The sequence below is a fragment of the Erinaceus europaeus genome, chromosome 1, assembly GCF_950295315.1.
Source record: "Erinaceus europaeus chromosome 1, mEriEur2.1, whole genome shotgun sequence".
Taxonomy (NCBI): Eukaryota; Metazoa; Chordata; class Mammalia; order Eulipotyphla; family Erinaceidae; genus Erinaceus; species Erinaceus europaeus.
In genome coordinates, this window is record NC_080162.1 from 23,669,854 (window position 1) to 23,688,942 (window position 19,089).

General features: G+C 48.2%; 2 protein-coding genes across 4 annotated transcripts in view; one reads left to right on the forward strand and one right to left on the reverse strand.

Annotated features, from left to right (window-relative positions):
* The window catches only part of CDH23 (cadherin related 23), a 505,784-nt gene extending 498,013 nt beyond the window's left edge, over positions 1-7,771 (forward strand). For 2 of the 3 annotated variants that reach the window (XM_060201864.1, XM_060201917.1), the window contains 9 exons: positions 1,961-2,217; positions 3,037-3,134; positions 3,583-3,703; positions 3,783-3,862; positions 3,989-4,029; positions 4,178-4,238; positions 5,000-5,129; positions 5,259-5,381; positions 6,726-7,771. In XM_060201864.1, the coding sequence (XP_060057847.1) occupies positions 1,961-2,217; positions 3,037-3,134; positions 3,583-3,703; positions 3,783-3,862; positions 3,989-4,029; positions 4,178-4,238; positions 5,000-5,129; positions 5,259-5,381; positions 6,726-7,052 (1,238 nt within the window). In that variant the 3' untranslated portion in view covers positions 7,053-7,771. Of the gene's footprint in view, positions 1-1,960; positions 2,218-3,036; positions 3,135-3,582; positions 3,704-3,782; positions 3,863-3,988; positions 4,030-4,177; positions 4,239-4,999; positions 5,130-5,258; positions 5,382-5,673; positions 5,779-6,725 lie in introns of all 3 variants that reach the window. The other variant, XM_060201959.1, reaches the window with a different exon arrangement.
* A 292-nt stretch (positions 7,772-8,063) lies between these two features.
* The window catches only part of PSAP (prosaposin), a 37,115-nt gene continuing 26,089 nt past the window's right edge, over positions 8,064-19,089 (reverse strand). Inside the window, exons 8-14 of the mRNA XM_016195344.2 lie at positions 14,539-14,670; positions 11,836-11,931; positions 11,363-11,549; positions 11,115-11,272; positions 10,685-10,765; positions 10,276-10,383; positions 8,064-9,161 (exon numbers count right to left, since the gene is read on the reverse strand). Coding sequence (XP_016050830.1) covers positions 9,126-9,161; positions 10,276-10,383; positions 10,685-10,765; positions 11,115-11,272; positions 11,363-11,549; positions 11,836-11,931; positions 14,539-14,670 — 798 coding nt within the window. The 3' untranslated portion in view covers positions 8,064-9,125. The remainder of the gene's footprint in view (positions 9,162-10,275; positions 10,384-10,684; positions 10,766-11,114; positions 11,273-11,362; positions 11,550-11,835; positions 11,932-14,538; positions 14,671-19,089) is intronic.

Consider the following 19,089-nt stretch of genomic DNA (forward strand, 5'->3'; position numbering starts at 1 on the left):
TTGACATACGGATTTGTGTGTGTGTGTGTGTGTGTGACATTTCTGAGTCTCTGTCAGTCAGAGCTCACAGTCCATGCTCACAGCTAGGAACCCTTTTTTAATATATATTTTATTTACTTATTTATAAGAAAGATAGGAGGAGAAGGAAAGAACCAGATATGTCTCTGGTACATGTGCTGCCAGGAAGCTAACTCAGGCAGGACCTCATGCTTGAGAGTCCAAAGCTTTATCACTGTGCCACCTCCTGGACCACGACATGCAGAATATTTAAGTAAAACTCAGGTGAGAGCTGGGGAATGGTTATGCAAACATATTTTCCTGCCTGAGGTGCTAAACTCCTAAATTCAGTCCCTAGCAGCACCATAAGCCAGAGAAGTGTTCTAGTAAGAAGATAAAATAAAGGGAGTTGGGTGGTAGTGCAGCAGGCTAAGCGCACATGGCGTGAAGCACAAGGACCAGCATGAGGATCCCAGTTTGAGCCCCGGCTCCCCACCTGCAGGGGAGTCACTTCACAGGCAATGAATCAGGTCTGCAGGTGTCTGTCTCTCTCCCCCTCTCTGTCTTCCCCTCCTCTCTCCATTTCTCTCTGTCCTTTTATTTTATTTTATTTTTAATTTTTTTTATTTAAGAAAGGATTAATTAACCATTTCTGTCCTATCTAACGACAACATCAATAACAACAACCATAATAACTACAACAATAAAAAAAACAAGGGCAACAAAAGGGAAAATAAATAAATAAATAAATATAAAAAATTTTTAAAAGATAAAATAAAATAGGGCCAGACAGTGACACACCACACCCAGTTAAGCACACTTATCACCATGTGCAAGGTCCCAGGTTCAAGCTTCCCACCTGCAGGGAGAATGCTTCATGACTGATTAAGCAGGTCTGCAGATGTCTCTCTTTCCTGTCTCTATCTCCCCTTCTCTCTGAATTTCTCTCTGTCCTGTCAAATAAAAATGGGAGGGGGACAGGGGAAAGGCTACCAGGAGCAGTGGATTCATACTGCAGGGACCAAGCCCCAGCGATAACCCTGATGGAAAATAAAATATTAAACTCAAATAGTTAAAAAAAATTAATGATAGTGGTCCAGAAGGTGGTGCAGTGGATAAAACACTAGACTCTCAAGCATGAAGCACTGAGTTCAATCCCTGGCAACACATGCACCAGAGTGATGTCTGGTTCTTTCTCTCTCTCCTCCTGTCTTTCTCATTAATAAATAAAGATAAAATCTTTAAAAAAAAAAAAAAGAAATTAATGATATAGTTCAGTGGTAAAGCACAGAACTTGGATGTATGAGAGTCTAGGTTCTATTTCCAGAACCTCATATACCAGAGTTATACAAAGCTCTGACATTCTCTCTGCCCCATAAAAAAATACATTTTGGGCACAGGGGAAGGTAGTGTAATGGTTATGTAAACAGAATCTCATTCCTGAGGGTCTGAGTTCCCAGATTCAGTCCCCCATAGCATCATAAACCAGAGCTGAGCAGTGCTCTGGTGAAGAAAGAAAGATTGAGTGGAGGGTAGATAGTATAATGGTTATGCAAAGAAACTCTCATGCCTGAAGCTCCAATGTCCCAGGTTCAATCCCCCACACCACCATAAGCCAGAGATGAGCAGTGCTCTGGAAATAAATAAATGTAAAGAAAAATGGATATTTTTTTAAAAATCAGATTTCACTAGAAATCTCTAGAATATAAGTTCTGGCATCATGGGCTGCCCTCTCCCACAATTATGAGCCAAACTGATGAAGGTCCATGGGATGGGCATTCACACTCTACTATCACCTTTGTTCTCTGCCGGACCCTACAGGCACTGTGTCCTGACTTGCTGCAGTCCCACCCACACTGGCCCTCACAAGTTTCCTTGTGCCCACCCCCACTGGCCCTCGCTACCCCTCCCCCCAGGCACTCAGGACGCTCGGTGTCCCCTGACTCCCTGACTCTTCCTGCAGGGAGTGTGGACGGTATCCTGCGCACCTTTGACCTGTTCATGGCCTACAGCCCCGGCTACTTTGTGGTAGACATTGTGGCCCGGGACCTGGCGGGCCACAACGACACGGCCATCATTGGCATCTACATCCTGAGGGACGACCAGCGCGTCAAGATTGTCATCAATGAGATTCCTGACCGCGTGCGCGGCTTCGAAGATGAGTTCATCCACCTGCTCTCCAACATCACTGGGGCCATCGTCAACACGGATGATGTGCAGGTGTCCTGCGGGACCCACTCTGGGGCTGGGGACAGTGGCGGGAGACGGGGGACTGGGCCAGACGGGGGACTGGGCCAGAGGGGCAGTGCATTGCGGACAAGTCAGGAACATGGACGGGCACGGGGTGGGGGGTGTGTATGTGTGCATGCCCTCACAGTCTTCTTCTCCTAACTGGCCTTGGAAAAGTCCTTCCAGGTTTCTCCTTCTGTTTTCTTTTTTTTCTGTTTAAAAACTATTTTGTTTCATTTTAATGAGAGATATAGAGAAGAAAGACACGCGGAAACACAAGAGCACTGCTCAGCTCTGGCTTTCAGTGGTGCTTGGGATTAGACCTGGGAGCTTGGAGCCTCAGGCATGAAAGTCTTTTGCACAAGCATTATGCTGTTTCCCCTGCCCTCATTCTGTTTTCTCATCTGTAGAATGGACCTAATTATACTGATAGTTCCTAGCTAAGTGCTGGCTACAGTGCTTGGTCTATTTAAAAAAAAATTTATCTCTATTTTTTTGGATAGAAACAGCCAGAAATCAAGAAGGGGAGATAGAGAGGGAGAGAGACAGAGAGACACTTGCAGCCCTGCTTCACCACTCCTGAAGCTTTCCCCCTGCAGGTGGGGACCGGGGACTTGAACCTGGGTCCTTGCGCACTGTAACACGTGCACTCAACTAGGTGCACCACCACCTGGCCCCTAGTGCTTGGTCTTCAGCAAGCTCTCAGCAGTGATAGTTTACTGGGAGATGATGACAGGAAGCTCCTAGAGGAGGCCTGTCCACCTCCCCCTCTGCCTTTCTCCTGCCCTCACAATGTCCATTCTCTCTCAGTTCCATGTGGACAAAAAGGGCCGAGTGAACTTTGCACAGACAGAACTGCTCATCCACGTGGTGAATCGCGATACCAACCGCATCCTGGACGTAGACCGGTGGGTCAGGGTCTGCACTCAGACTGTCCGTCGGCCTCCCTGCTGTGGGTTTGGGGAGGAGACCAGCCAAAGGAGGCTCGTGCAGTAACACCGGGTCTGCTGTGCAGTGCTGGCCCCCCTCCCCTTCCCCAAAGGTTGACAGAGCTGGAAGCAGGAATGCAGTGGGGGGCATGAACAGAGCTCCCGCCACAGAGACTTCCACTGCCTCTCTGTATAATGTGAGCACTGCACTGACCATGAGGACTCTGTGTGAAGGGAAATCAGCCCCTAGGAGATACAAAGCTCTCCTGTCTGGGATTTAATCTTGCAAGACTATGGAGAGACAGGAACTGCACAGACTGTCCTGAGCAGAGCAAGCTGGGTGTGTGTGTGTGTGTGTGTGTGTGTGTGTGTGTGTGTGTCTAGCTGAGGTGAACTGAGGCCCCTCTCCCCTCCCCCCCTCCCCCAGGGTGATCCAGATGATCGATGAGAACAAGGAACAGCTGCGAAATCTTTTCCGGAACTACAATGTCCTGGATGTGCAACCCGCCATCTCTGTTCGGCTGCCAGATGACATGTCTGCCCTGCAGGTACTCCTAGCAGCAACACACACTCTCTCTCACTGCCCCGGGTGCCCTTAGCTTCTTATGCCTGACCCTTCTCCCCCAGATGGCGATCATTGTCTTGGCCATCCTCCTGTTCCTGGCTGCCATGCTCTTCATCCTCATGAACTGGTACTACAGGACCATGTGAGTGACCTCTGTCCACCCTGCCCCAAGCCAGGCCACCAACCCTGCTCCTGGGACAGACACAGGGCAGGCAAGTGCCACCCCAACCCCAGCCCCTCTCACTAGCTCCTTTCTGCCTCTCCCCAGGCACAAACGGAAACTCAAAGCCATTGTAGCCGGCTCAGCAGGTAAGCAAAGGCATGGTGGGTGGTCCCAGACTGGAGAGGGTAGCAGGGACCCCTGTTAGACCTGCCTAGAGTGCATGCCCAAGGCACCCTCCTACACTCACAGCATTGCACGCCCCTCCCCTCCACACCCCAACCCTTCTACCTACAGGGAACCGTGGCTTCATCGACATCATGGACATGCCCAACACCAATAAGTATTCCTTTGATGGGTAAGTAGGATCCTAGGAGGCCTGCCAGGGACCCTGCTGCCTAGAGAATTCCCTCCCAAGTACAGCCAGGCTAAAATTCGGTGTGTGTGTGTGCGCCCCCTGGTGGACTGGCTCCCTTACTTTCTCCAACCTCAGAAGCAATAAACAGAGGACTCCCCCACCTCTGTGGGGATTCCAAATTCCAGGAGACATAGACTTTGAGCGCCAGTTATAGGCTTCTGCAACAAAGCTGATGCAGACACAGTCTAGTTTTAGTGGGGCCTGGCGGGGAGGCAGGCAGCCACAGGTGTCATGGGTGCAGGCCCTGCTGCTCGTCATCCCAAACCCACCTCCCAGTTTCATGACTCTACCAGAGAAAAAGGCAACCCACCTGAAGTGGGTCTGCTTCACAAGTGGTAAATCAGGTCCGAAGGTGTCCACCATTCTCCCGTTCTATCTCCCCCTGTCTACTCTCTGCCCTGTTCAGTAAAATGGAAAAAAAAAACAGTCGCCTGGAACAATGGATTCATAGTGCCAGCACCAAGCCCCAGCAATAACCTTGGAGGCAAAAAGAAAAAAAAGAAAGGGAGGGAGGGAGGGAGGAAGGGAGGAAGGAAGGAAAGAAGGAAGGAAGGAAGGAAGGAAGGAAGGAAGGAAGGAAGGAAGGAAGGAAGGAAAAGGAAAGAAGGGGGAAAGGCAGGGGCTGGGGTGAGGCTGAGAGGGCACTCATCTACTCAAGCCATCCCTCCTTACTCCACCCCACTCCTCCTTGTAACAAACAGGGCCAACCCCGTGTGGCTGGATCCTTTCTGTCGGAATTTGGAGCTGGCTGCCCAGGCAGAGCATGAGGACGACCTGCCAGAGAACCTGAGTGAGATCGCAGACCTGTGGAACAGCCCCACCCGTACCCACGTGAGCCCAGGCTGGGTGGGGTGTTGGTGTAGTCTTCACCAGGGAGCAGGCCCTTTGGGGCTAGTCCCCTGCTCTGTTTGCATGTGCCTGCTATGTTCCTCTGCTCTGGCTTAAGCCCCTTCTCCCCAGGGAACTTTTGGACGTGAGCCAGCAGCCGTCAAGCCCGATGATGACCGGTACCTGCGTGCAGCCATCCAGGAGTATGACAACATTGCCAAGCTGGGCCAGATCATACGAGAAGGACCCATCAAGGTGAGACTCCCCTGCAAGTTCCTGAACAGCCTCTCCCCCTTCTCCCCCCCCCCCCACAGACCCAGCACCCTAGTTCATCTTAGACCCACCCCAGAGGACCAGGGCAATGGGAGTATGCTGGAGAGTTCTCTCAATTACCAGACTCAGTCATGCCTGCCCTCTAGAGGGGCCGGTAGAGGCTGAAAGTAATGGTTCTTTCCATTACTTCCATCCACACACTTTAAGGGAGTGAGCAAAGGGGTAGGGCAAGCAGGGGAGGGTTTAGTGGGGGTTAACCCTCTCCCTCCCCCAGGGCTCGCTGCTGAAGGTGGTCCTGGAGGATTACCTGCGGCTCAAAAAGCTCTTTGCACAGCGGATGGTACAAAAAGCCTCCTCCTGCCATTCCTCCATCTCTGAGGTAGCGGGTGGGCCAGGTTGCTGTGTGCTGTGCCCCAGTCCTGGGGATGCTTTCTCTCTTTCTCACTCTCCTGCCACCCTCGTCTTTCTGTGTCTCTGGAGCACAACAGCCAGGGTCAAAGACACCAGTGGGTGGGGGTCCAGGAAGCCAGACGGGCTCTGGGCTTCTGTAGGGGAGGAGTGAGTACACAGGCAGTGCTTCTCATATTGAGGGACCCCAGAAAGATACCTGTGAGGAAGGTCATTTTAAAAAACTGGCTGTCGGGTTCAAATGCCTGCATGTTTATTTTCCTGTCCTGATTATGATAACACTTTCAAGTCAGGGTTTAAGAACCCAAATTTCCAACCAGATCCATATCCCCAATCAGGATAGGCTAAAAGCAGAGTTGCTTCACAGAAACAGAATGCCATCTTTGAGTTTCCATGCCACCCGCTAATTTCCAGCTTCACCTCAGGGTATTCTTATTAGATACAGGGCAGATTCAGAGAGTGAGAGAACACAGCACTGAAGCTCCCTTCAATGTAGTGGGGACCTGGCTTGAACCTGAGTTGTCGGCATGGCAAATCAGTGCACTATCCAAGTGAGCTGTTTTGTTGGCCCCATGCTATCCTACTTAAAGCCAACTTGGCAACAAACCCAGATGGCACAACAGCATCATAGAATTTTGATAGATCAACAAAGGGAATACACAGAACCAACAAAGTTCTCACAGGAAGCTTCTGAGAGCACTTCAGGAGGCCCTGGGCATCTGTGGTCCCTGCTTTGCACCAAGTTAGAGAAACACTGTTAGAGACAGGCCCACCACAGCATGAGCTAGGGCTCCTTGTGTGTGGCAGAAAGAGGACACCAGCAGGTAAGGCCACTCTGAGGCCATCCACCTGCTCCCCCCTTGGGCATGGTGCTGGTTTGTAGAGATCCCTGGGCCAACAGTGAGGGGCCTCTTGCAGCTGATCCAGACTGAGCTGGAGGAGGAGCCAGGGGAGCGCAGTCCAGGCCAGGGCAGCCTGCATTTCCGCCACAAGCCACCAACAGAGCTCAAGGGGCCTGACGGGATCCACATGGTGCATGGCAGTACAGGCACCCTCCTGGCCACTGACCTCAACAGCCTGCCTGAGGATGACCAGAAGGGCCTGGGCCGCTCACTGGAGACGCTGACGGCCGCTGAGGCCAGTGCCTTTGAACGCAATGCCCGCACAGAATCCGCCAAATCCACACCACTGCACAAGCTTCGAGACGTGATCATGGAGAGCCCCCTGGAGATCACAGAGCTCTGACTAGACAGGGGAGCCTCACTGGTGTGAGCAGTGCCTGCCCCTTGCTCCCTTCCAGAGCAGGAAGAATAAGGGCAGGGGCAGGACCCCTGGGGACCAGCCCCTCCTGTGGACAGGTGGTCTGGGGCCCTCATCAGCTGCTCAGATCCATTCTGCCAGACACTCATTCAGCATCTGATCTCTACCTTCATAGAATTTGTTATTTTTTTAAGAAAACCAAACAAAAATGTTAAGTGTCTAAGGACAAGGTAAGGAAGGCCACTGGGGGCCCAGGAGTCTGAGCTGAAAGAGGTTAAACAGGCTCTCTTCCCCTCCACACCCCGCCACCTTCCTCTAAACAGCACAGTTCAACTCCGTGGGATGAGTTCCAGTGATCCCTGCCTGGCCTTGATGCCCATCCTTTAAGTCCCACTGCATTTCTGCTGCTGCCCTGGCTGCACGGTCAGGTGGGGCAGTGAGTGATCCCTACCTCCCCACACGGACAGGTCAATGTCAGCTGACAGCATTCTCTCCATTTCACTGGCTTCCCGAATGTGTCCAGCTCCTAGACACACAACTGATGTTCCCTTGGGTTTTGAATATGGAGTGTTTGTGTATATTCCTTTTTTTTTTTTTTCTTAATTTATTCCCTTACTCTTCCCCTTTTGGTTTTGTTCAACTGGTACTCACTAAATGTTTCTGGAATGGTCTGAATTTTAAAAAGAAAAGCTACTTACAAGGAACTGGCATGCACTCTGGCTCGAAGAAGTGTCGTGGCTGATCTGGGTGGGGTAGGGGGGTGTCAGGGTGAAGAGCAGGGAAGACCTGGGCTTGACCTTCATGCAGTCTGCTGGCCCAGTGCTGGCCCTCAGTCTCTTAAGAACCATGTGGGAGATTCCCTCACCCCCATTTCGTCTTCCTGCTCTGGGCTGTAAGGGTCCTAGGATGGCTGGGCACTTAAGGGTCCATGGGCTCAGAGCTACTAAGCCCCAACCCTTCTGGCTGATGGGTGAACAAAACACTCAGGCTCAGGTCTGACTGACCGAACTTTATTGTTAAATCACAGAAACTTTAGTGCAAAACATTGTTAAGTCTATTTAACAGCAACTGCACATCTTGCTGGCTTTGCTTGCTATCTTCTGGGAGCCAGAAGTGGAACAGAAGATGCAACAGGCAAGGAGGAAGGGAAGAAGCCAAGGCCCCAAAGAATATGTACCCTCCACCAGTAAGCCAGAGGCTTAGGAGCTTTCATCCACATTTATTTGAAAGGCAAGGTCAAAAAAAAGAGCATCTACAAAAGGGGGTCAAGGTGACAGTCTCACTGCTCAGAGCAATGTGGGCCCCAGGGAGCAGGGCTTCAGCAGCCAGATACAAAAGTGGGCATGAAATGACCACCAATACACACACATAGGCCAGAACCACAGGGCCTCCACAAAGAGCTAAGTAGGTTACATTCAAGCAGATTTCTCCCCCCACCTAAACCCACAGAACCTCAAACAAGGCATCACCAGGAAAACTGAAAGCACTGACCAAGGTACACTGAACCTTGGCTGGCCTAGGTCTCCTAAGTAGCCACTTCCAAAATCTCCATTACAATGGGGACTTCACTGTTTAAACACCTAATTCTGAGTTTCTAATTATCTGATATAAAACTGTCTCTGTTTTGCTCCATTGCACAGTAGCTATGGCCTGGGTTGGGGCAGGGGCACCTTCCTTGGGGTAACCCAAGCCCAAGCCCCTGTCAGCATTCAGAATGAGGCCCGTCAAGAAGATGGACATTTTCTGTCAAGAAGCTCTGGCTCATGCCAACGTGCAAAGGCCCTTTTCTCCAGATAGCCACCATACAAGGACATGCTAAAAGGTCTCCAGTGTACAATATGTCATCCACCTAGCAGAGAACTAAGGGTCACTGAAGCAGCTACGTCAGGGGCAGGCTAGGCACCTCCCACGCCTAGCAGTGCTACAGTAGGGGAGGTGAGAAACAGAGGAAAGGAAAGGAGGGCCTATTTTTATAACAACATCAACAGATCTGTGTGTTCATTCCCGTAAACACAAGTAGTACAAGATAACTGCAGCTCTCCAAGGTGGGCCATCCTTCTAGTTCCATACGTGGCGTTTGCAGTGCTCAACAGCCTGGCAAGAGAAAAGAAACCAGGTTTAGTCTTCAGGTGACAAACTCCATTTGTGATCATGAGTTCATTAGACAACACACCAAAATGGGACCCTGTTATCTTATCCTAAGGCAGCTGGATGGCATCTGAAGCTAAAGACCCAGGACCACATCACACTTGGGACTAGGGAGGTTGTCACCATCAATGTGAGAACCTCTTAAAGCAAGAGTGAAGCAGATACAACGCCCTTTAGTGTTCTGCGGCAAGGACAGACATGCCTGGGCATCAGACTTCAGTTACGAGGCTACAGAGGTCCCCTTAGCATAACTCTCCACCCAACAGCCAGAGGTATCTGCTTACGCCTTGAGAAAGAGTCCCGGGCACATTTACCCAGGATAAAGCCAGAAAGTTAATTCTCCCACTGACCCTGCTGTGGGGTGAGGGTGTTGGCACACAGAACCTGGGCCCTAGTTGGAGGAAATGGATGGCTTATGTCTTCGGAAGTTGCATCCTTGGAGTGACCTCAGATAATGCAATCTCTCCAATACCACCAGGCTCCAGTGGTCATGAGGAAGAAAAGTGGCTCGAAGCAAGAGAGGCTAACCCAAGTATCTCTACTCAGGAAAGGGGGGGGGGGGGCACCGAAACCATGAGAACCCATGGTTCTCATGGCACCCTGGGGCTGGCGGGCAGGTGCCAACTATCAAAACTTCTCATTAAAGCCTTTGCTGGACCTTGGGTGAAGACTCGGGTTGGGTTCCAGCCAGGAACATGACTAGGGGGTAAGAGAACTTGTGCAAGAAAAAGGACATTGAGCTAACAGGGCTTGTGCAATCCCTGGGGTGACCACATGCAAATCTGACCCTGTCACAAGGGAACTAAAGATAAAAGGGAAAAAGCAGAGGCAGCAACATTAAAGCAACACCCCCCCCCCCCCCAGCTTCCACCCCTCAAAGACAAGAATACAGTCTGCCCTGCTCATATTAGGGGCCACGAGGAACTCTGATTGCCTCTCCATACCTCAATTTTCTTTTCCTGGCATAGAAAGGGTTGAGAGGGGATCGCTAAGGCTCTTGATAAAAGGACACTCAGTCCAGCTCAGCAGGCAAAGCAGAGTGGGGAGCCGAGGTACTCACGTTGCACTGGGTTGCAGACTCCATGTTCTGGCACCAGTAGCTTGGGCCCCACACACACTTCTCAGTTCCCAGAAGAGGCTTACGGGCTGAGGGGCAGGCTCCAACTTTCTATATGGTAAACAAATACATGAATTAATGACAAAAGAAGGAAGGATTAGATCCACCCAAGTAATCAATTTTATAATTTCAACAGAACTCAAACTCTGACCTGCATTTTCCATTAAAAACAAACAAGCAAGCAAGCAAGCAAAACAAGGTTGTTTAGGGAAGCCAAGGGTTTTAGAAGCCTGTCTTCTTCGTTCTCTCACACTTCATCCCCAGACTCTGCCCCCTGGTCAAAAATCTGAGAGGAAACCTTTCAGTTACCAATTTTCATTGCCCAAGACCTCACACGCCCAGCACAGCTTACCAGGCACACGTAGGAAGGATCCATCACCTGCTCCAAGATGTCTAATACCACAGGCTCATACTGGGACACAAACTCATCACACTGTAAAGTAAACGGGAACACAGGTTCAAGTCCAGGCACAGCCAAGCAGAACGAGGCATTACAAGGCCTGCAGGGGGTTGCTGGACATGCTTGTCACAAATTCCTGATGCCGTCAGCCCTGGGACTCAGGGCTCTCCTTCCCACACAAAGGCCAGCTCACAATATTTCCGAGCCAAGAGGTCATGTCTAAAAAAAAAGTCTCACTAGGTTCTAGGCCTGGAGGCAAAAAAACCCCACATATTTGGAGTTTGTCTCTCCCTGTCAAACCATCAAGTACAGTTACAGTCGAGTTTTTGCACCACCACGCAGTCCTGGCATTCTGACCTCCAGCCGCCGCCCTGGGGTATACCTGATCCTTGTAGCTGGTAGGCAGGAAGCTGCAGCCTTTCTCCAGAGCAGCCAGGATCTCTTGCCTTGTGCTGTTTTTCTCCAAGTTCTGATCTAGATAGTGAATCAGCTTCTTGCATACTTCACAAAAGCCACCGCCCTTCAGTGGAGTCACGTGCACTATGTGTAAGAGAAAGCAGCTCAGTGCCGGCAGGGTTCTCCCAAGCCTGAGGGGTCAGCCAGCCTCGCCCCGCCCGGCCCTGGGCTCACCAGTCGCTACAGGCAGCCCCTTGGTGGTGCAGAGATGGATGGCATTGCACACCAACTCGGGGCTCGTCTCCTCCAGGAGGATTGATAAGAGGGAACTGCCGTAAGTATTCACCAACTCCTGGCACTGCTCGGATATGGAGCTAGGCATTTTCAAACACACTCTGTCTAAAGCATCAAGTATTTTTTCCTAAAACACAGATGAGACAATCACGTGAGAAGATGGAAGACTGAACAGGGGTGTGAGGGGTTATATGAACATGACCAGGAAGGGTACCAGCCAACAGTAAGGTGCTGCCCCCTCCCACCCCCCCCCAAAAAAAAATCCCCAGACCTACACAGCAGAGCAACCCCCACCCAGGCTGATCCTCTGGTCACAAATACCTTGGAAACAAAGGTGAAATAGCTGCTCCCCAATCCACTTCCCTCGCTAGACTATTCTATCTCACGGGATAGTATTCCCCGAATTCATGTACCTCGGTCCTGTTGTTATCAATCAACTTGACCAGTTCCTTTACCACGTATTCACACAGCTCACAGGAGACACCAGACTTTGCTTGGAATACATCCTTCTGTTGAAGAGATAAGAAAACACTCACGCTGGTGGCCTCACCCCTTCGTCCTTCTCTAGAAATGGGAAGGAGACTGGTCAGCATCATACCAAACATTTCCAATGGAACTCAAGCGAGACGCGACTTCTTCCCAGTGTGCAAGTTCCTACTATAGTTATAGGTTTCTCCAACCTCTTATTCATTCTCTTTTCTCCCCCTCCTCTCGTTTTTGTGTGTGTGTGTGGTTTTTTTTTTTTTTTTTTACCAGAGCACTGGTCAGCTCTGGATTATGGTGGTATGGGGAATTGAACCTGGAGCCTCAGGCATGAGAGTCTCTTTGGATAACCATTATGCTATCAAACCCTTATTCTCTAGCCCTAGATCCCCTTAATTCTCTGCCCTTATTATCCCCTGCCCCAAGAAGAACAAGGAGGAGGAGAAGGATGAGGAGAAAAACAACCCATGAACTCCTACTTCAGGATACAGAAGTAGTGAAATAGTACATGTATACACATGCACACCCTAAAAGATCTATGCAAATAATGCCATTTGATTCTCAGTCCATCATTCAGTATTAATTTGGGGGAAGTGGTCGGAGGAGTAAGAACAGGGAGGATTCACTATTCGGAAAGCATTCAGGCCAGCAAAATAGCTCACCCAGAGAGGATGTTGTTTTGCCATGTGTGCAACCCCGGTTCAAACCCACCTCCCATCACATTGAGGGAAACTGGTGCTAAGTTCTCATTTACTCTCCTCTCTCTTAAAATAAATAATAAATAATAAATAAATAAATAAATAAATAAATAAATAAATAAAGTAGGCCTGCGGGGGGGGGGGACTCCATGAGCAGTCAAGTAGCTGTAGGTCTCCGTCTCTCTCTCTCTCTCTCTCTCTGACCCTTCCCTCTGTTTCTCTGTCTCTATCAAAAAAATAAAAATGTAAGTTTAATTTAAAAAATATTATTTTCAAATCTCCTAGCTATCTAGTAAATACTCAAAATATCATCATCACCACCACTTAGTATGCTGTTGAGGAGGAGGAGTTTAAACACATTTCAGATCTACTCTGGAGTTGAAGTCTCATCAGCACCTGAGATAGCTTTCCTAGCCTACCTCAAGTGCAGAAATGCTGTTGAGTAGAACCTTCTGTGACGGTTGGAGCACTGTCCATCTCCAACATCTATTAGATTAACCACTAGCTACAGGTGGCTCTCAGGTACTTGAAGTGTGATAAAACTGCTAGTCTGAATGTGCCCAGGCCTATAAGCACTCCCCACATGCTGTTAAAGCATGGAAGGGAGCAGTGCCTCCCCAATACCATCTGACTCTTCCTCCTCTGTAGGGAGGTTGTGGGCATGTGGTGGAGCCTGGCAGGGCTTGCCCTGAGAGGTGAGTCCGTCCTGTTAATCTCTCTAAGGAGGGGTTAAGCAAAAAGGGGGACACAGGAACCTCAAAAGGTCGCTGGCCATATAAGACTTCCCTGCCTCACAAAACATCCTATATCTTCCTGCCTACAGGAGCCAACATTCCTTAAAACATTAAGCCTGCTCCACCCTGCATTCCTTTTACTACCTACATATCAATTTTCTTTGTCTTACAGATAACTAAAGGTCTCTTTCCTAATTCCCGGCAGGGTACTGCTAATTCTACCAGTTGAACCCCTAGCAACAGTTGCTGGGGAGGTCCATACCATTCCCAACCCCTTTTGCCTTTCTCCGCCCCTTTCCTAACCATGTATGGTTCAAGCCACTTCCGTTTCTGTCTTGTTCTATCTGGAGCTGGAGGAGGGCAGGCATGCAGATGGAGAGGCGGATGCTAGCCATTGTGGTTTGTGCCACGTGGCTTAACCAGGTGTGAATGAATAAAGATTTGTATTGCCTTGTGGCCACGAACGTGGTTCCTGGGTCATCTCCCCCCCCCCCCGCCCCCCTTGCGACACTAGCGCAACACTCTTCCCTGTTGGGTCACACATCTGTTGGGTCACACATCGTATGTACTGACAAAGACTGGACAGGGAATGGCTAGTAAGCCAGTGACAAGAGAAGGTCTGGAACAGGAAATGCATATCTGTGCCAAGTAGCAAGATATCTTGTGACCTGAGCCTTTAAGAAGTTGAACATAAGGATGACTCAAGCAAGCTCAGTGAACATAAGGATGACTGTATTCACAGTGTAAATAAAATGTTTTGGATTTAGGCTTAAAACACTGCCTGACTCATAAGAAGTGCTAAATTAGTAGATATAACACAAAAAAGGGTTTTTAGCAAATGAAGGATGCCCAGGCTGCACTCTGAGAGGCTCCTGCGTAGGTCTGGATGTGCTCTGGGAATACGTCTGTCCTGCAGTTACAGTGACAGAAAGGTCACAGAAAGCACACTGGGAAAAGTTAAATTGAAGCTAGGCACTAAAAGAGTGGTATGCTAAAAATAAGCTTGCAAGGCCACATGAACACTAGGGTTCATAACCAAAAGCATAAAATGTACTGTGGTTTCACTAGTACAGGGGAGACCACAGACTGATGGCCTTGAGCTCACACACTCTTAGAAGTCAGGCAGGATATGGCACAGCAGAGAGGAATGGGGTATCAAGAGAGCCCAGTCCTATCTATACACAGCAATGGCACCCAGTACCTTAAGGGGTTCTACCAGTTCCAGGGCAGGGATGACATTCTCCGAGACCACTTCAGCTGGGATCAGAGTCTTCATGGGCACCTCCTTCACCTCATCACAGAACCCAACCAGTGCACAAATCTCCTTGGGTTGCTGGGAACAGAGAAATAACAGTCAAATACAGGCCTGTATGCCTCCCCCCACCTCTGTCCCACCTCCTAAAACAGAGGTTGGGGGTGCTGGTTGGGGTGGGGGTAGGGGATCACCCTGATGTCAGTGTCAAGACTAACTAGCCTGGGAGTATGGATTGACCTGTCAACGCCCATGTTCAGCAGGGAAGCAATTATAGAAGCCAGACCTTCCACCTTCTGCATCCCACAATGACCTTGGGTCCATACTCCCAGAGGGTTAAAGAATAGGAAAGCTATTAGGGGAGGAGATGGGATACAGAGGTCTGGTGGTGGGAATTGTGTGAAGTTGTACCCCTTTTATCCTATGGTTTTGTCAATGTTTCCTTTTTATAAATAAAAAATTTAAAAAAAAAAAAGACTGACTAGCCCCCAATAAGCAAATTCTCCATGTCAATTCTCTAGGATCTGGCATTCAAAGTGGAGCAGATGGACCAGGTGTGAAGGAGACTCCATTAGTTCTGAATGGAGATCAAGACAGAAAAGTGACCTCTGACCCAAGCAGGGTGCACCCAAAGAAGCAAAACTCCCCACATGCTGTTAGTAGGCAACCAAAACATTTCCAACACTTGGTCTAGACTATGCTAGAACCTGCTTATCAGCTGGCCTGTTTTGCTGGGTAGGATGCAAACTGTGTATGTTCTTTGTAGAGAAGGAACTACCATGCCTATCAACTAAGAGAAAACCAGCTGTTTTAGAAATAAAACCATAGCAGGTCCATCTAAAATGATGTATTAAAGGGAAATGTTGGCAAAAAAAAAAAAAAAAAAGATACCACTTTGTACACATAATACACTCAGAAACCCTACCTCCCAAACTGATGAATTATTTCAAGTCACAGGGTCTTTAAACTGATCCCCTTTTCCCAGCCTGACACCCAGACACAGAAAACTAGATAGTCTAGATAACTAGAGCCAAGCAAAAAAAGTATACACACTTTGTATACTTTGTAAACCAGAAACTGGCTCTGGGCTTCAAGGCATTTAACTCCCACCGAAACACCGACAGCCAGGGAAACAGGACAACTAAAAGCAAGATCTGTTACAGGAAGACAGCTAACCCATGACTCTGGCTCACATTATCTTACAGTGAAGAAGGCTCTATAATTAAAGTGGGGATAGCTAAAGAGCATTTCTTAAATTTCCTGGCTTTGACACACACTTTAAGAATGAGAGACATTAGAATGGGGCCGAGGATACAGTAAGTTGTTATTTTTTTTTATGAACAAAAGATAAAGATTCAGGTATGCGGTTGCTTGTTTCGGATCAACTTTGTCCCACTCACTCCTAAAGGGGCCACAGTGAAAATTCAGGTATTGCAGCCAAAGTCCTCTCCCCCATGTCAAAATACCCTTGAAAATGTAGGTAGAGATGTGCTCAGATGGACAATGCTCAGTAGAATCCCAAAAAGAGCATCGGTTCTCTGAGCATGGTCTGGTGTTCCCTTTGCATTATTATGCCACTGTAATAACAGCTCTTAAGTCATCTGATGTGACTGCAGAAGCCACAATCAAGAGTTTCTCATTCTCTGGATCTGACAAACAAACAGGACAAGTCTATGCTCACTGTTTGTAAATGATTTGCTCATGCAGCAGCAGAAGCATATGTGAGGTTATGGAAAACAATTGCAGGCATGCAATGCTCTGGAGTCAGGACAGAAACAAGGCTTTCTGCTGGGAGCCAGGCCTACAGTGAAGGAAGCTGAGGCATCTTGGGGGCCACCTATGGTTCCCCACCATCACACTGATCGTCTTCATGTCGGTGGCTAGCTGGCTGTGTGACCAGAGCCCGTGACTGATTCTCTTGCTGACTTCACTTTCGGATCCCTTGAAGGGGAGGTAAGACTTCCCACTCCTAGGGAGTCCCAGGGGAGAGATGCATATAAGCTCCCCTGCCGGCCACTGACACAGAGAGGGACCCTGCCTTAGGTCATCGCTTGTACCTGTCAGAGCTGACCACGTCAATACAAAAAAGATGAGCAAAGTAACTACGAGAAGCAGCAGACCACTACCACAAGCAAATTCCCCCATCACATACCTGATCCTGCTGTTGAACAAAAATACAGGAAATCGGAGATGAAAATAAGAAAAAGGAAAGGACACAAGAGTTAAGAAAAATTAAAATCACAATCAAGCAGTTAACCAGGAATAGGGACGTCACCTAGAGTTCAGGGGCACCCTTACTGTCACATTCTCAGCAACCTACCTTATTCCTACTACTGATGCACAATGGGGCTCGAAGCTACTGTGGTCCTCAACGCCAATTAATGCTCAGACTTTGGGGCAGCAGACACCATGTTATCAAGAAGAGTGCTTCACAATTACAGAAGCCAGACCTTCTACCTTCTGCAACCCACAATGACCCTGGGTCCATGCTCCCAGAGGGATAGAGAATGGGAAAGCTATCGGGGGAGGGGTGGGATATGGAGATTGGGCGATGGGAATTGTGTGTAGTTATACCCCTCCTACCCTATGGTTTTGTTAATTAATCCTTTCTTAAATAAAATTAAAAAAATAAAATAAAATAAAAAGAGAATTTTCTCTTTTGAAACCATGGATAAACAAAAATATGTAACAACTAGGGTCACAGAAATAAAAAGGTTTATGAGAGTACTGCGAACAAGTGTATGCCCACAAATTAGAAAAAGCTAAACATAATAGGCAAATTCCTAAAAAAAAAAAAGAAGAGTGCTTCATCCTGGAAGCCTACTCATCCCTCCCCCCCCAGACCTGCAAAGCATTCCCTCCACTGAGTGATGAGCAGAGAGAGGACAGGATACAGAAATGCTCACGTGCGGGGGGGGGGGGGGGGGGGGGGGTCACACACTTATAAAGTAAATACACCCAGAGGTCAGGGATCCTGAAACACTTGTCCCAGGTCTTGTAGAAATCTACCTCAAGATGTTCAACTTGACATGGTCTTGCCCTTTGATTGAGCAAATCCAGTATTAACTATTTGTGGCTAGGGGGTGGGAAAGAGAAAGGACACAGCAGGTATGTGCATATATCTCTATTTGGTGTAAGAATGCTTGTTTTTTCTTTTTTTTTTATTCCAAGGTCAACCTAAATATTCAGGCACATGGGATTGGTCACATAAATTATGTTCCATCCACAGTGAATAACTGCAAAGCCACTTAATCACTGGCATTAATGTTGAATGATATATATATGGATTTTTTTAATGTAAACTACAGATTTTGATGTGATATATAAAACATGACCCCACTTACATTTTTTAAACCTCCAAATGCTATTTTACTTAGGAATTACCATCCACATTTAAAAAAAAAAAAGGGTGGGGGTATAGCATAATGGTTATGCAAAGAGACTTTCATGCCTGAGATTCTCAAGTCCCAGGTTCAATCCCCCACACCACGATAAGCCAGAGCTGAATAGTGCTCTGGTAAAATAAAATAAAATAAAATAAAATAAAATAAAATACACAGTATAACTTCTATAATGAGAACAATACTTTCAATTATGAAGAAGCAGTGGACCAGATCAAGTCACTTTCAAAAACTAGGTTGTTTTTGTTTGTTTTTTCCTACTCTAAGGCTGCTTTCCAGTTATTTTTAGAAGACAGGGTGTGGTAGCAAGGCCATAGTATAATGTTTATGCAAAAAACTCCCATGCCTGAGGCATCCCTGGCACCAACTTATGTTCAGCCAAAAGAAAGAAATAAAAGGAAAAGGGGGGGGAAGTTATGGATAATAAAATAACCCCAAACAAACTTTTAGTGTGCCCGGGAGTCCTTGAGTAGTTAAAGGAGGTGCCAAAAACCAATCTTTTCCATTTTAAATCTTTCAAGCCAGAGAGTCTAACAATTTACATCTGCTATTACGTACAAATAAGCATCACTTTACCTCAACAGGTGGGAGAAGGCCTAATCTGCTCCTGGTTAGAGAACAAACTTGAGGACCTTAGGTGAGTCTCAATGTAGTCAGAGTCTGCGTGGCAGAGTGAAAGGGGCAACTCATGCCTCTGCCTCTACAGATGGGACCTCAGGAGGCAGCGTACACTCCCCGTGTACAACTGAAGACCACTCTGCTCTACACGACAGCTTTCTGCAGAGCTAGCTAACTCTCTTCCCACGAGCAGTAAGATTTTTCTACTTCTGTAATGAAGAAACACTCTTACCACCTGGGAGTCTCACCAACAAAAATACAAGAGTTAGTGGCCCAAGCAGCAGCAACATTGAACACTGCTTCAGAGGACGGGGCTGACTCCAGGAGACACGATTCTTGTCCCTGAGAACTCAGGCTGCAACGGAGCAACTGCCGAGTTGTGGCCAAGCTAAAAAACAGACAATTCTACCGGTGAAAGCCAAATAGCAGTGCTCTGACAGCCAGCGCACATCTGCAGAGTAACATAAACTGCCAGGACACC